The sequence below is a fragment of the Gavia stellata genome, chromosome 14 (genome assembly GCF_030936135.1).
Source record: "Gavia stellata isolate bGavSte3 chromosome 14, bGavSte3.hap2, whole genome shotgun sequence".
Lineage (NCBI taxonomy): Eukaryota > Metazoa > Chordata > Aves > Gaviiformes > Gaviidae > Gavia > Gavia stellata.
In genome coordinates this window covers 10,560,847-10,574,237 of record NC_082607.1, presented here as the reverse complement: position 1 = coordinate 10,574,237, position 13,391 = coordinate 10,560,847, and the positions used below count along the sequence as shown (strand labels likewise).

The window sequence follows — 13,391 nt, the reverse complement described above, 5'->3', positions numbered from 1 at the left end:
TGAGCTACAAATAATCTTTTTTCTTTCTTTCTGGCCTTGTCTATTTGTGATTATTACATTGTTTTCTGAAATGATGAAAATACAATGCCAACATGTAATCATAGAATTTTGTGCAATTTTATGATATTAGTTTATCTAAGGAAAAGTATTTGTTACCTAAAATGACAGATGCACAACAGCTATTACCTTTCTGTGGATCGAGTTTACTTCCCATTACATGATTGTCATTCCTTAATGTCTGGTCCCTTGTTGATTCTGACACCTGGGAGTGAAGGCTGATTGTATCATCATCAGATGGCTGCAAAGACAGTCACGTTTAATACAGAACTTAGCAAATCATATAATAATTTATATGTAAGAACTCACAAATTATAGAGCAACTGACCCTATCGTGAGGGATGGCTCTTAGGACAGAGAAAACAACATCAAGTCAGGTGAGGTTTTTTTTGTGGGTGGGGTTTTTTATGCAAGGGTGGGAAGGGGGTTTAAGAAAAATCATAGTTTAGGGAGTGACAGACAACTATTAAGTATATTATACTGAAATACAGTATTTTGTTCAAAGAGGTCCAGTCCAGCCCCGATCAGTGGACTAAGAAAACTGTACTTAGGTACTTTCTTATCTAAAGCCTCTAACTACTTTGACCTTTGTTAGATCACTAAAAAAAAAAAGGAAAATAAATCACAGTTTTACTTCTAATTCTTTGGAATTTTCTTAAAAAAACTCCAACTAGTAATACTCCTTGTTATACAGTTTTCCCACTAACAATCACTGCATTTGTAATAATTCTCTAAGTTTCAAAAATCTTTTGTTGTATGCTACTCAGCTTTGACTGTTATTAATTACAGCTCCTTAATCTAAATTTCTACAGTTACACAGATAACTTGAAGGGATTTTTGTTCATCGCTTTAAACCTAGCAGATCATCCGGAAGTTTATTAAAATTTAAACAACAATGAGGATTACTAACATATACAACAGTCCAAGTTGTATATGTATATATCCAATATGTATATATATGTGTATATATATATCCAACAGTCTGAAGTTCAGTCCAAATAAACTCATTTTCTTAAGAACATTCATTTCATTAATAACAAAAACAAGTTTCAAATAAATTTTGTCCTTTGTGTAGAAAAATTATTATCCACTTCACACATCAGAAGATACAAACAATTCCTTAGGTCAGAATTCAGTTTTAAAATGTATGAAATTTGGACTGGAATGAACCTTAACCAGAAAAGTTAAAACAATATGTAAATAATTTGTGCCTGATACTGGCAGTCTAATGGTTTAAACTCAACTGTACAGATATTCAAAGAATGTTAAATGCAACTTAGTTAAGTATCTCTCATATGATACAAAATACAAAGGAAAAAAATTCTAAAAAACAGAAACTACAAAAATTCAACAGTGAAAAATACTCACTTCTGTTGTGGACAACCTTTTATCCCCATTATCACTTCCAATGCCAGAGTCTGGTCCATGATTTTTATTGGGATAAAAGTCCTCCATGCTGCATTAAAAAAACAACACACAAAAACCCATACAGGAATGAAAGAAACAGTAGCTTCACTTTTCTAAAAGAAAATAAACATCCTTTTAAAAATATTCTCTATACTCATCTACAGTTGCCGATACAGAATTTTTGCACAATGCCCCATGTGCAGAGGACAAATTCTTAATCTCCTACAAAAGTTGTTCAAGAAAAAAGTATCAAAGCAAAGTTAAAGTGGAAACGATCAATTAGGGTACTCTCTCTGTATCTGTGCAATTTTAGGATTGTTTTATTTCATTCAGAAATACAGTCTTCAGAAAAGAAGGTTTCCTCTGAAAAACTGCAACTCCTTGAATTCTATTGGCAGTCATAGTTTTCTACTAGTAGCAAATATACATTCCCTAACAGACTGTCATATTGTAATGGTTTAACTCTGCCTGAATATCTATGAAATATTTCCTCTAAATTTATGCCTTTCAAAAGACATAGAATAGGCAGCATCAGCAGGATGTGTCTTCCAACTGTGCACTGGAGCTTGGTTTACATCATAAGATTATGTGGAAAGTTTGTTTAAACAAGTTCTCACTACTACAAACACGATGTACAATGGTAATACCCATGACCTTGTTCCTTTGCAATACATTTTAGTTGTAGGCCTTAAGTTCAGTGGAGGCTTTTGGGGAGCAGTTATAAACACAGTTTTTAGGAGCATTTAGAAGCAATCTACAGACACTGTGGATTAATTCCCTATGGCACAGTTGCTTGAGACCATGACCATGGACTGAATCTGATAGTTCAGATGGTTCTGTGTAAGCTTTATTCATAACTTTCATCTTTACTTCAACCTTGAACACAGAGGCAAAAGTTGCATGTGACATTTTAAGAAAATAGGCAAAAAGAGAATATTGTTCCATGTTGTTTCCAATGGCAAAGCCAACCGATGACAGAAAATACGAAAGCATTCCCATTTAATTACTCAAGAGGTACTCAGTACAGAAGTCCAACAGAATATTCTGCACTTTTTGACTTCAACTAATCTAATAAAAAAATTCATGGTATTCCACTGATGTTTAAGTTAGTTTCCCTTAAAATATATATATGTGGGAAGCAGACTTTTCATCCAACAGACTAACTCTATATTCAGGACATATATGGGAATTTCTCATCTACTGTTTTGACATATCTGTTTGGGAAATAAATAGCTGAGTTTTTCCAATAAATAAATTTAAAATACATCTTTGCTCTGATTTCCAAATCTTTAGTGAGTACAATGAAAGTTTTTCATAACAACTCATATGAGCTAATTAAGCTTCCAGTAACACGACCTTAAAAAAATAAATACCATGACTCCTAAATAAAGAACAATTTAAGTATTGAAATTACAGCTATTATCTGTAATAAACAGATCACTTCATAGCAAATGCTAAAGTAAAATAAAACAAAAACCCCACTACTCACCTGTCTGTGAGTGGCTGGGAGGGGATTCGTTTACCTAATGACGGAAGATCCAAAGAATCTGGTTTTTTATCTACTCTGAGGCACGCCTGAATGCTGAGGAATTTAAATATATGTACTTTACCCTTTAAACATATCTGTTGGGAAACACACGAACAACAAAAAAAAAATCTTCATTACACCGCCTGTCTTTCAAAAATGCTCCCCAACAGATACTTTCTACACCGAGTTTGTATCCGCAACTTCCCACTAAGAGAAATACAGCTAAAAAAAAACATGAAAACCTGACTGGTATAACTTAGAACAGCTTCCTCTTTCTTAAGATCCTAATGCAAATTTCTGAACTAGAATGCTTTAATACTAACCTGTGCTGGTGGTATCTGCATTGGATTGTTATCCAAAACTATAACTTGTAAGTGACGTAACTTTCTGTAACAAATTGGAATTTCTGTAATTTTATTACAAGAAAAATCCAGCTTTACCAAGGGAAGGTCTCCTAATTCTGCATTGGGGGAAACAAACAAACAAAAAGAATCAGATATCTCCTTAACACTTTACCTAATTTACCTGCATAAAAGAAATGAAGACTAGTAGCTTACCATCTGGCAACATATGGAGATTATTTCTTCTTATGTTTAATTCTCTAAGTGACTGCAATTTTCCTATCTGCTGGGGAAGAACCTGAAGTTCATTGCAGCTAATATCCTAATAAGATATAATTAATAAATTAACTTAACATCTTCAATGAAATTAAACAAACTGCTATCAAAAACTACTATAAAGCAAACCATAAAAAAAAGAAATCCTATCTTTCTTGTTTTTTTCCACAAAGGGAAGAAGTACCATAACAGATCTTGCTGTTTCTTCAGTATTTAGTGATTCATGTTTCAAAAACTCAATTCAAAATGCTAAACCAATGAATGATGAAAGACTGGTTTTGAGATTAAAACTGTAGCCTAGGAATCAGGTGTTCCTAGTGTAGTTCCCCTATCAGTTAAAAACTTCTTGTGCTACTGCTGGCAAGTGATTTGCATTCTGCTCCTTTTATAGAATTTCTTCCTCCTTGAAAAACCTTGAATCAATCCATGCAACTAAAAATTACAAAGAGCAATAGCAGGCTCACCAACTTTTTGGATACAAGCACTAGAGGGTGACAAAGCTGCACCAAGTGAACACAGACTACAGCTATTTCTGCCACTAATTTAACATTGATGTAGCCCAGACTGAGTCAACAATCACATTGATATGACCGTTTCTAACCTTTTTCATTTCTGATTCAATAAAATTGACTTCAGAGACTAGTTTACAATGATAGATATCTACCTGATGAAAAAGTGGAAGCTGATTTTAAAGGCAAGCTGAGTCAGTAACCAAAAGCCAGGACTTAACCAGATGAATTCAGCCTCCGTTCTCCACTACACACTTCCAGAGCTTCAGCTGAGGCGCTAATCATCTACTATTGGCAACCACGACGTCTGCACATAGCTGGACATCTCAGAAAGTACAGGCTGCTTGGGATCAACTGTTGCGTATCTATTGCAAGTTATTCTCTGTCCACATCACCAAATTTAAGATGGGATTCCCTTCCTAAAAGGATCTTTCTAGCGTGTGGCTTTGTTGTCAACTTTTTTAATGTATATATATTACTTATGTTCTAAACAGATATAACGCAGGTACTGGAATGAAACTCTCTAGTATGTCCTTAATCTGCATCATCAAGCATGCAGTCTAGGTTTGACAATTTTGAAAAATAAGCCAAAAATACCCCAACTGCAATTCTGAAAAACATTCACTTCTTGTAAGCAATCGCAGTGATCCCACCTTGAAATCCTAGGACATTGAAGTAAGCATAAAGAATTTCTCACCAAAGAGTAGAGGACACTAGGAAAGCCTCACAAACATTCAGAATATCTCATATTACTTGTAAATTAAAAGAAGAATGTTGATTTATAGCTCAGAAATTAGGTCATGTTAAAAGAAATCTCCAGGGCATACACACTCTGTGAACAGGATAAGGATTGCTTGCAATGACGAAAGAAAAATGAGCATAGTTCTCCAAAATACATGAGCTTAACACGGAGTAATGATCAGAAAAGCCCAGAATATTAAGAAATATAGAGAAAATAATGGATGACAAAGCACAAAACTTTAGTATGCCATAGGATAAAATCATGTTGCACAGACACATAAACTGTGAATATTGCACATCATTCTATTCACCCCAATCAAAATAAAGGAATAGCAGAAATGGAAAAAAACAAAACAAAAACCCATGGAACAAGACAACAATGACTGAATTGCATAACTTGTGTAAGAGTACAGAGTAAATAGAGATGAACTCTTCAGCTGGAAGATTCCTAATAACATAGAAGAAAAAAAATAGAATTATGATTACTGTAAGGAAGGTAAACAAAAAAATTCACCATTTTTAACAATATACAAGTGAGGGACTCAAATGAAATAACCTGAAGAGCAATTTTATTTAGGAACCCCTTAACCTTTAGTTAACCCAGCATACTGATTTGTGTTTAACACCATTTTTGAAACTCTACAATATATTACACCTGTAATTTAAGCTCAAACACTAAGAAAAAGCAGTAACTGAATCTACATTTTGTAGTTCTATATTTAAAAAAATTATTAATTTGTATTTTTCTTATACTGTAAATAAACTGCTTATAGTTTAAGTTTACGTAGTAAAATGGTTCACAATTCTACTTACCAACTCCATTAGATCTCTCAACTTTCCAATTTCTTCTGGAATGGAGACCAGCTTATTATTACTGACAACCAGAACTTTAAGTGGAAGATCAAACAGGTATTTTGGCAACGTTGATAAAAGATTTCGACTTCAAAGAAAGAAAAATGAACAAGCAAGACTAGATTATAATCTTCTTTTTAAGCCTGACAGGGAGTCCGAGATGCACATTATACAACTTTTCTCCTATTCCAGAAAATATTCTCCACCTGTTACAACTTCATCTAAATTTAAGCTACAATCTCTATCATTAATTCCTTACCAGATAAAGCCTCCCTCAGATATGTGAATTTTAGGTCCCTATTCTCTTGATGAAATGAGTATGTACTATGACTGAATCAAACACTAAAATGTACAGAAAAATCTGTTAAAAGAAATATGTTTGATGTTTGCTTTTATTCTGCTTTCCGATACCTTCAGAAGGACCACCTGATTTGCAGGTCTACCAATATAAAGTTAATGTTCTCAGCAAACCGGAACTTTATAGAAGGCCATTGCATCTCCTGTCATGTGGTCATGTCATTCCTGAGCCACCACAAAACACCCTTAACATCTATTTATTACTTTACTGAGCAATAGCCTGGAAGGTAAGTTTTAATTAAAATTGATTTCTTTTGTATACATCATCTTCCAACTGCATGCACATATGTCTGCTTTGTACACGAGAAACATACTGTTACTGCCAATTTGATTTAAATCCATATTGGAAAAACTACCAACTGCAGACTGTCACTGCCAGAAACACATAGAAATTTTCTAATAAGGTACTTGTACATTTAAAAAAGCCATTGGAAAACCAGTTTGTTCACATGTGGTATGAAAGCAATTCCTTTCATACATAAAAGTAAAAAAATTTCAGTAACTGCTGTTGCTTTAAGTAGAACTGCATAGAGGCCAAAAGTTCTATTTTGAAAAAAAAACCCAAACCTTTTAAGTGTTGACACTTGTGTTCACACTGTATTAAGAATAACTCAGAAGTTTTACTATTCAATTGGTATGCATCAGAGCACTGTTTTCATATTTAAAGCTCCATGACTACAGTTTATAGGGCTGCACAACCAACAAAAATTTATGTCCTTGCAACATTTCAGCTTCAAAGAAGTACTGCAATTTTAACACCAAAAAATCAAAATAAACTTCTATCACTAGCTCCTACACCTCTAAAACGAACCACAAATACATTAATGTATTTATTCTGTTAATTCTAAGTGAACAATACAAATAAGTTTTGGATATAGGTATGCAGTAAGTCTCTTTTTTTATGTCGTATTTCAGGCAGATATAACAGGCTTTTTTGGTTGGAGATCATGAGAAACAAAAATATAATGTGCTAGTAAACTTTTTTAATTTATTATAAAAACGTGGCATAGAAACAGTCATTCTCTGCATCACTTAAATTTCCTCTGTTTTTTGTTTTGTCTCTCTGTTGGGCTTTAAAAAAAAAAAGATCTGCCTACTTTACTATGAATTGCACAATACATTTCCTCAGTCGTCTGATTCCAAAATTAGAATTTGAGATCATGTGGTTTTCTTCTGTAACAAAATAACGAAACTAGTAAGCCAGGATTTTAGCCTGTTCTTCAACTGCTGTAGTCCACATGTTCATGCTTTGTGAAAACAGTCCTCAAACATTAGCACAAAAATGAAGACAAAGCACAGTAAGGCAAAGGAAGATTAGAAGAGTCAACTCTTGAAATAACAAGCAACGCCCAGTCAGAAGTACATGCTACTTTATTTCTGTGTAAAGAATTGTATTCAGCACCTCAATTACCATCAAAAGTGGGCTGTTGCTGCTCTGTGAAGAAAGTTAGGTCAAATTTCTTTCAGAAAACACTGAGTTTTATCATATCATTACTCCTTTTTAGAATTGCCACAGAACAGACTACTCTTAAATTATCACTGTAAGTACTGATATTTGCAGATTTTGAGACAGAGGTGGTTTGTCTTTTTGGTTTTTTGTTCTACTTTTTTTGTTTGCTTGGGGGTTTTCTTTGTACTTTTGTCTTTCCCAAGGATGAATTCACAAAGTTTTTTCAAAATAAATTCTGGAACCAAATCTCACGTTAAAAATAGCACTTAGCTGAGAAGACTGTTTTGGACTTGAGGTAGTCAATATAAGAAACAAGGAATATTGTGGAAAACAGGATCTCAGCTCTTTGTGGGAGAGTTCTTCTAGATTCCCTCTCCCTCCAGAGCTCATATTAATCTTCTGTTCTTCTGAGAAGATCCAATCATATGTTTTCCAAGTTTAAGAACAGCAATACAGCAATGGATGTAAATAATGTTCAAAATGAATAGGGACTTCTGGCCCTAGAGTAATCTACCCTCTTGAGGGCAGCAAATTTTTACACGTGTAGCTTCTAAATATTGTCTGTCTGCCTAACATTAAAAACAAAGAAAACTTTGTAAACTCTTCTTATCCTCAGCTACCAAAAATTTACTGACTCAAATTTCGTAATGCAGTCAATTCCTTCCCACAAAGGAAGCAACAACTGCTGGCCCTAAAACACCAAGGATAAAGCAAATAAACAACAGAATAGTTTTATCTACCTGGGCAAAAATGAGGGCACAAGGGCACTCAATGACCTGATGAAGTAGAATGCTACCTCTCCAGTGAGGTAAGTTACATAAAAGACCAAAAATAACATGCATTACTCACCTAATGTTAAGGTAGGTAAGCATTTGCAGGTTTTTAATAGATTCTGGAATGGATTTGATGCAGTTGTGGTACAAATTCAAAGTCTCCAGTGGTGCAAACAGCCAGACATCAGGAGGAATTTCAGTAAATCTGTTCTTTGAAAGATCTAGAAGAAAAAAAAAATAAAATCCTTTTTTAGTCAAAAATTTCCCTGCAGTAAGAGGAGACAAAAGTACCCACTGTTATTCTTGTCATGCTCCTAAAAATTAAGGTGTTGCAAGAAGTGTAAAATAATTCAGTTTTACCAGATGCTACTGCATATAATTAATACACAAAAGAGACTTAAAATATTAAAAGATTATTCTTTGATACACAATTATAACAGAAAATAGAAAAATGACAGGAATTCAAAAATATATTATCCACTACATAATTAAGAACATTTAAAATGCAACTGAATATCAATGATGACTGTCCTTCCTCTATCAGTCTTTGTTCTGTGCAACTGCTGGGTTTTTTCCCTCCAATTCTAGGCACAACAGTAAGTCAAGGTACAAATCCAGTAAACATTACTCTTCCTGTTTGACAGCTACATTAGAATCTAATTTCATTGTACAAAATACCTGCAATGCTAAAGCCAAGTTTGCAAAAAAGCTTACATATTTATTTTGCTAAAGAAGTAAAATTCTCATCTAAAAAATATTCTTCATTGCAAGCACAGTAACTGAGACATTCTCCAGTTACAAATTTATAACTTAGCTAAAAAGAGAATAATATTGCAAAAAAACAATGCCAAATGCAATTAGCTATAAAAATAGGATGCAATTTAGCCTAGCTTAAGAGGAGATATCTTTGACAATGGAAACATAATACTTGATCTAGAGTTATTTTGACAATGCACGACTGCATTATGCAAATCTGCATGCAGAAAATATGAAAAACCAGCGCACCACAAAAACGCATACCATCTCTGACTATATGAAATCCTTAAAAAGACCGGAAAATTCAAATGTGACCCACGAATCATGGAAATTATCAGTTAACTACCAAAATCTGTGTCATATAAAGTCCATGAAACTATCTTGGAAGAAAGAGATATCTACTTGAGAACGACTGTCTACTTTTTTGAAAATAACTCTGGTTCCCAATCCAAGATATTTCAAAAGGATGTGGTTTCTCAGAAACGCTGAACAAACTTTTAACAAAGAAGCAATACAGATCCCTTGCTATTTCAGGCTTTAGTTCTCAGTTTTTAAACACTTGCATGAAATAACTGTGTTTCTGCTTAGCTCCTAGCACATTATCATTGGAACAAACATTGTTCTACACTCAACTGAAAAAACAAACTATAAAGTGGTTGAAAAAGTGACTTAAAGTCACTGTCAGGCTCAAAGAACAGAGTTCAACAGCCTGAAGTATAACTGGCAAACCAGCTATGAGCAGCATTTCTCAGGGCCAACACAGGAATCAATATTGTTTCTTATCTTCATCAACAACCTGGAAAACAGGGTAGAATGTGCCCTCAGGAAGTGCACGGACAACACCAAGTTGGAGGGAGTGAAGAGGCAACTCACATGCTGGAGGGATGGGATGCCAGCCAGAGTGACCTCACCTGGCAAATGACCCCATCCAGTTTGATAAAGGCAAATGCAGAGACATGCACCTGTGGCAGAATAACTCCTCACACTGGTGTGGGCTGGAGGACAAAAAGGTAGAAGATAGCTTTGCAGAGAAGAACATGTGATGCTGGTACACAACAGGCTGAATGCAAGTCATCGGTGTGCCTAGCAGTGGAGAAGGCCATCCACACAGTGTGCTGCAGATGCCTATCAAATAAAATGGACTGGTACAATGGAACATCACCTTCCAGTGGCGTTATTTTTGGCAGTAGCCTCAACTTTGCTTCCTGAAGTCTACAATATGTGAAATTTGTGAGCTAACTGGCTGTCACTCCATCGTTACATCATTTCTAAGAAACATTCTCAAGCTAAAGCATCACAAAGCCTTCCTGTAGATCAGGGCATCCACTGCTGACACTGAATTCTGCAAACTCTAGCTGTAAGCAGCAAAAAGAGGAAGATTTATACTGCAGGACTGGCATTCTTAATGAAGTGAATGAAAAATGGAATAAAGTTAACCAAAATGAAACATCCCAACTAAAACTAAAAAGCCTATTAAAAAAAAAAACTTAGCATAGCTTGAGAAAGTTTTCATAATAATGAGGTTTGTTTTCTATTTTCCACTGCATCAATTTTTAAAACTTTACACAAAAATGGCAGCTTTCACGTAAAAGAATTTTTTGCAAAACCCTTTTTAGGGTAAACAAAGGCTCTCATTCTAATACTCAGCAGAGTGGGATAACTGTGTACAGAAAAGATGCACAGTTTTATTGCCAGCACAGTTCTACAACCTCCACCACATGATGAACAGACAGTCTTTGATACAATCCCATTCTGAAGAAATCAGCTCTAAAGCTCTTCCTGATTTTGTTTTATCAGCAGATGGAAAGATAACTGAAGGCTAGTACAAAGATCTAGTCCATAAAATACAAATGACAGAATCCTACCCTACTGCCACTGATCCAAAGAGCAGTACTGTAGGTTATATCTGAACTGGAAAATTCAGGAGCACCATGAAAATTCTGCTGCTGTACCTGCATCCAGCCATAGCCCAACCACATGCCTTGGAAAGACACGGGTTAAAACACAGCTTCGCCGTTTCTTCTGCAGAAATAAAACCCAGAGGTGAGCCAGACAACAACTATAATGTGCACAAACTCTCTGCTCTGGACAATGAGTGGATCAGGACTGTAGTACTCAACAGGCAATATAAAACCAGCTGTGGTTTCTAGCCTGGCCTGACAAAAAATCACATTAGCACAGTCTGGTTCAAGTCCCTTAGTGTGCCCTCATACAAAAACCATACCAGTTCACATTAGAAGAAAATATACAAATATCGTGAAATTGGTGTATATTACTGTTAAAAACACTGCCCTGAAAACAATGCCTTAAGGCACTGTGGAGCAAGGATTCCACTTCTCCATTATGAAAGCCAGAAGTCCTATTAAAATAGAAAATGATACCCATTATCTGTCAATAGTAAAATAAAAAAGGTAAATAAAGAGTTGGAAGATAGTATGACTTCCCTTCCAAGCAATTTTTCATTCATTCATTGCAAAACAGTATTAGAATAGCCCCAGGGGTTCAGATCTTTCTAAAGAGAAAGATTCAAGTGTATACAGTTTTCCACAACATTCATATATGAAATGTACTTATGGCTTTTTAAAAACAAGCTATTCTTAATCCAAACTGAAAAATGACTTCTACACCAGAAATGTTTTCACAACGAGCAAAAAATTCATAAGATGAGTTAATCTATTATGCTAAATAAAATGTAGATGTGAAGCTTAGGCAATTTAGGTACCTTTTGAAGACTAATAACCCAATGTATGGCTGAGGAAATATTGCAAGAAAAAAGGAGGAAACTTCTGGAATAGAATGTCCCTCTATAAACAAGATAGACTTATCTCAATCAAAATGGAAGCACATTGCTGGCACTTAAAATGAGAATGGTTTTGTAAGGGTTAATAGACTGAAGAAGCAAGGAAAGCTGCTAAATGCAGAACCGCAGATGATTTAAAATGACAACTCCTCTAGAAGTGTGATTATAGGAATTCTTTGCTTAACCAGTTTATACTGGAAAACTCTAAATCAGGGGTGTTATGTGAAGACTAACTAGAAGACACTATCCATGACTGCTTATGAATCACACGCTATTTCAATTCACTATCTCTACAGAAACAATAAAAGTGAGAAGTACACCATTACTAAGGTTAAATTTAAAAGAGGAACTACAATAATATGAAGTAGTTGGTTGCAGTGTAGTTTCTTTTTAACAGAAAACTGACTCTAAGACAACAATTAAAAGAAAATATATTAAAAGTTTAAAGTAAAGAAGTTTAGGAAATCAGTCAGAATTTGGAGGCAAAACTATTAGAAGTAAGAAGGTATCCTGTATAAATTTAAGCCATGATCAAAAGGAAAAACAAAAAGCTCAAGCTGTCAGGTTACAGCAGTGTGCAGTAAGGTAGTCAAATAGCATTAACATCATGTTTGCCTTGTTTTTGCACTTTTTCTTAAGCATTCATTACTGCTTACTATCAGAGGCATGCTGCTAGAACAGACTGGCCTTTTATTTGATCCAGTACAATCATTTTTATATTCACACTTTGTATGCACTACACGTTGCACTTGAAATAGAAGGCTCAGCTGGGAAATTTAAACTTGAACCTCTTCTTGATGTTACAACATTTTGCATAAAAATATGCTGATCCATAATACCAGTATTGAATTTTTGCTTGCTCAAAGTGTTCCAAAATTTTATTTAGAAACTAGACTGAAAAAACCAACAACCAGCCCCAGTGCAAAACCCAGATCTGCTCTCCTAACTTGTTATACTTACAGATTTTCCTAGCCAGTTTTTCTAGTAATGCTTTAGCTGAGTCTAAGCCAAAAAACATCTAAGCACAACAGTAACTATATAATTAGTCCTACAGAAGTCAATGAATGTATAAAATGAAAACTGTTCAGACCTGATCCTAAAGATACACTTTCAGCTGATCTAAACACAAATCTGAGATCAACACACAGAACATGGATAAAATTTATTAGTCTGTCAGATGCAAGATGATTCTGAGGAAGAAAAAAGAAAGAGTCTCAAACACTGCATATGGTGATTCCAGGAAGCAGAAGTTTTCCATGTCAACAAAACACTCAAGTCACCTTCTAATTCAAATCCTGTGATGGTTAAAATTTATACTGAACAATAACAGCATTAAGAAAACCCTGTCAGTTTAATTATATTTCACACAGTGATTATTAATTCACTTGACAGGCCAATGATACTGAAGAAATACAGGCAGGCAAACATTTGTTCTTAGTGTAACGCTCTAAAACCACCTTATGACCACATGTTCTACCAACTATTCTTCTGTTACACGAGTATCCCGTTACACGAGTATCCCGTATTTCTTTTTCTCCCATCTC

The 13,391-nt window shown here is 34.7% G+C and overlaps 1 protein-coding gene across 2 annotated transcripts in view; it reads right to left on the bottom strand.

Moving 5' to 3' along the window:
* The window catches only part of LRCH2 (leucine rich repeats and calponin homology domain containing 2), a 47,715-nt gene that overhangs the window by 20,506 nt on the left and 13,818 nt on the right, over positions 1-13,391 (bottom strand). For both annotated transcript variants that reach the window (XM_059824436.1, XM_059824437.1), the window contains exons 2-8: positions 8,368-8,512; positions 5,673-5,799; positions 3,550-3,655; positions 3,316-3,452; positions 2,954-3,087; positions 1,426-1,513; positions 187-298 (exon numbers count right to left, since the gene is read on the bottom strand). In XM_059824436.1, the coding sequence (XP_059680419.1) occupies positions 187-298; positions 1,426-1,513; positions 2,954-3,087; positions 3,316-3,452; positions 3,550-3,655; positions 5,673-5,799; positions 8,368-8,512 (849 nt within the window). The remainder of the gene's footprint in view (positions 1-186; positions 299-1,425; positions 1,514-2,953; positions 3,088-3,315; positions 3,453-3,549; positions 3,656-5,672; positions 5,800-8,367; positions 8,513-13,391) is intronic.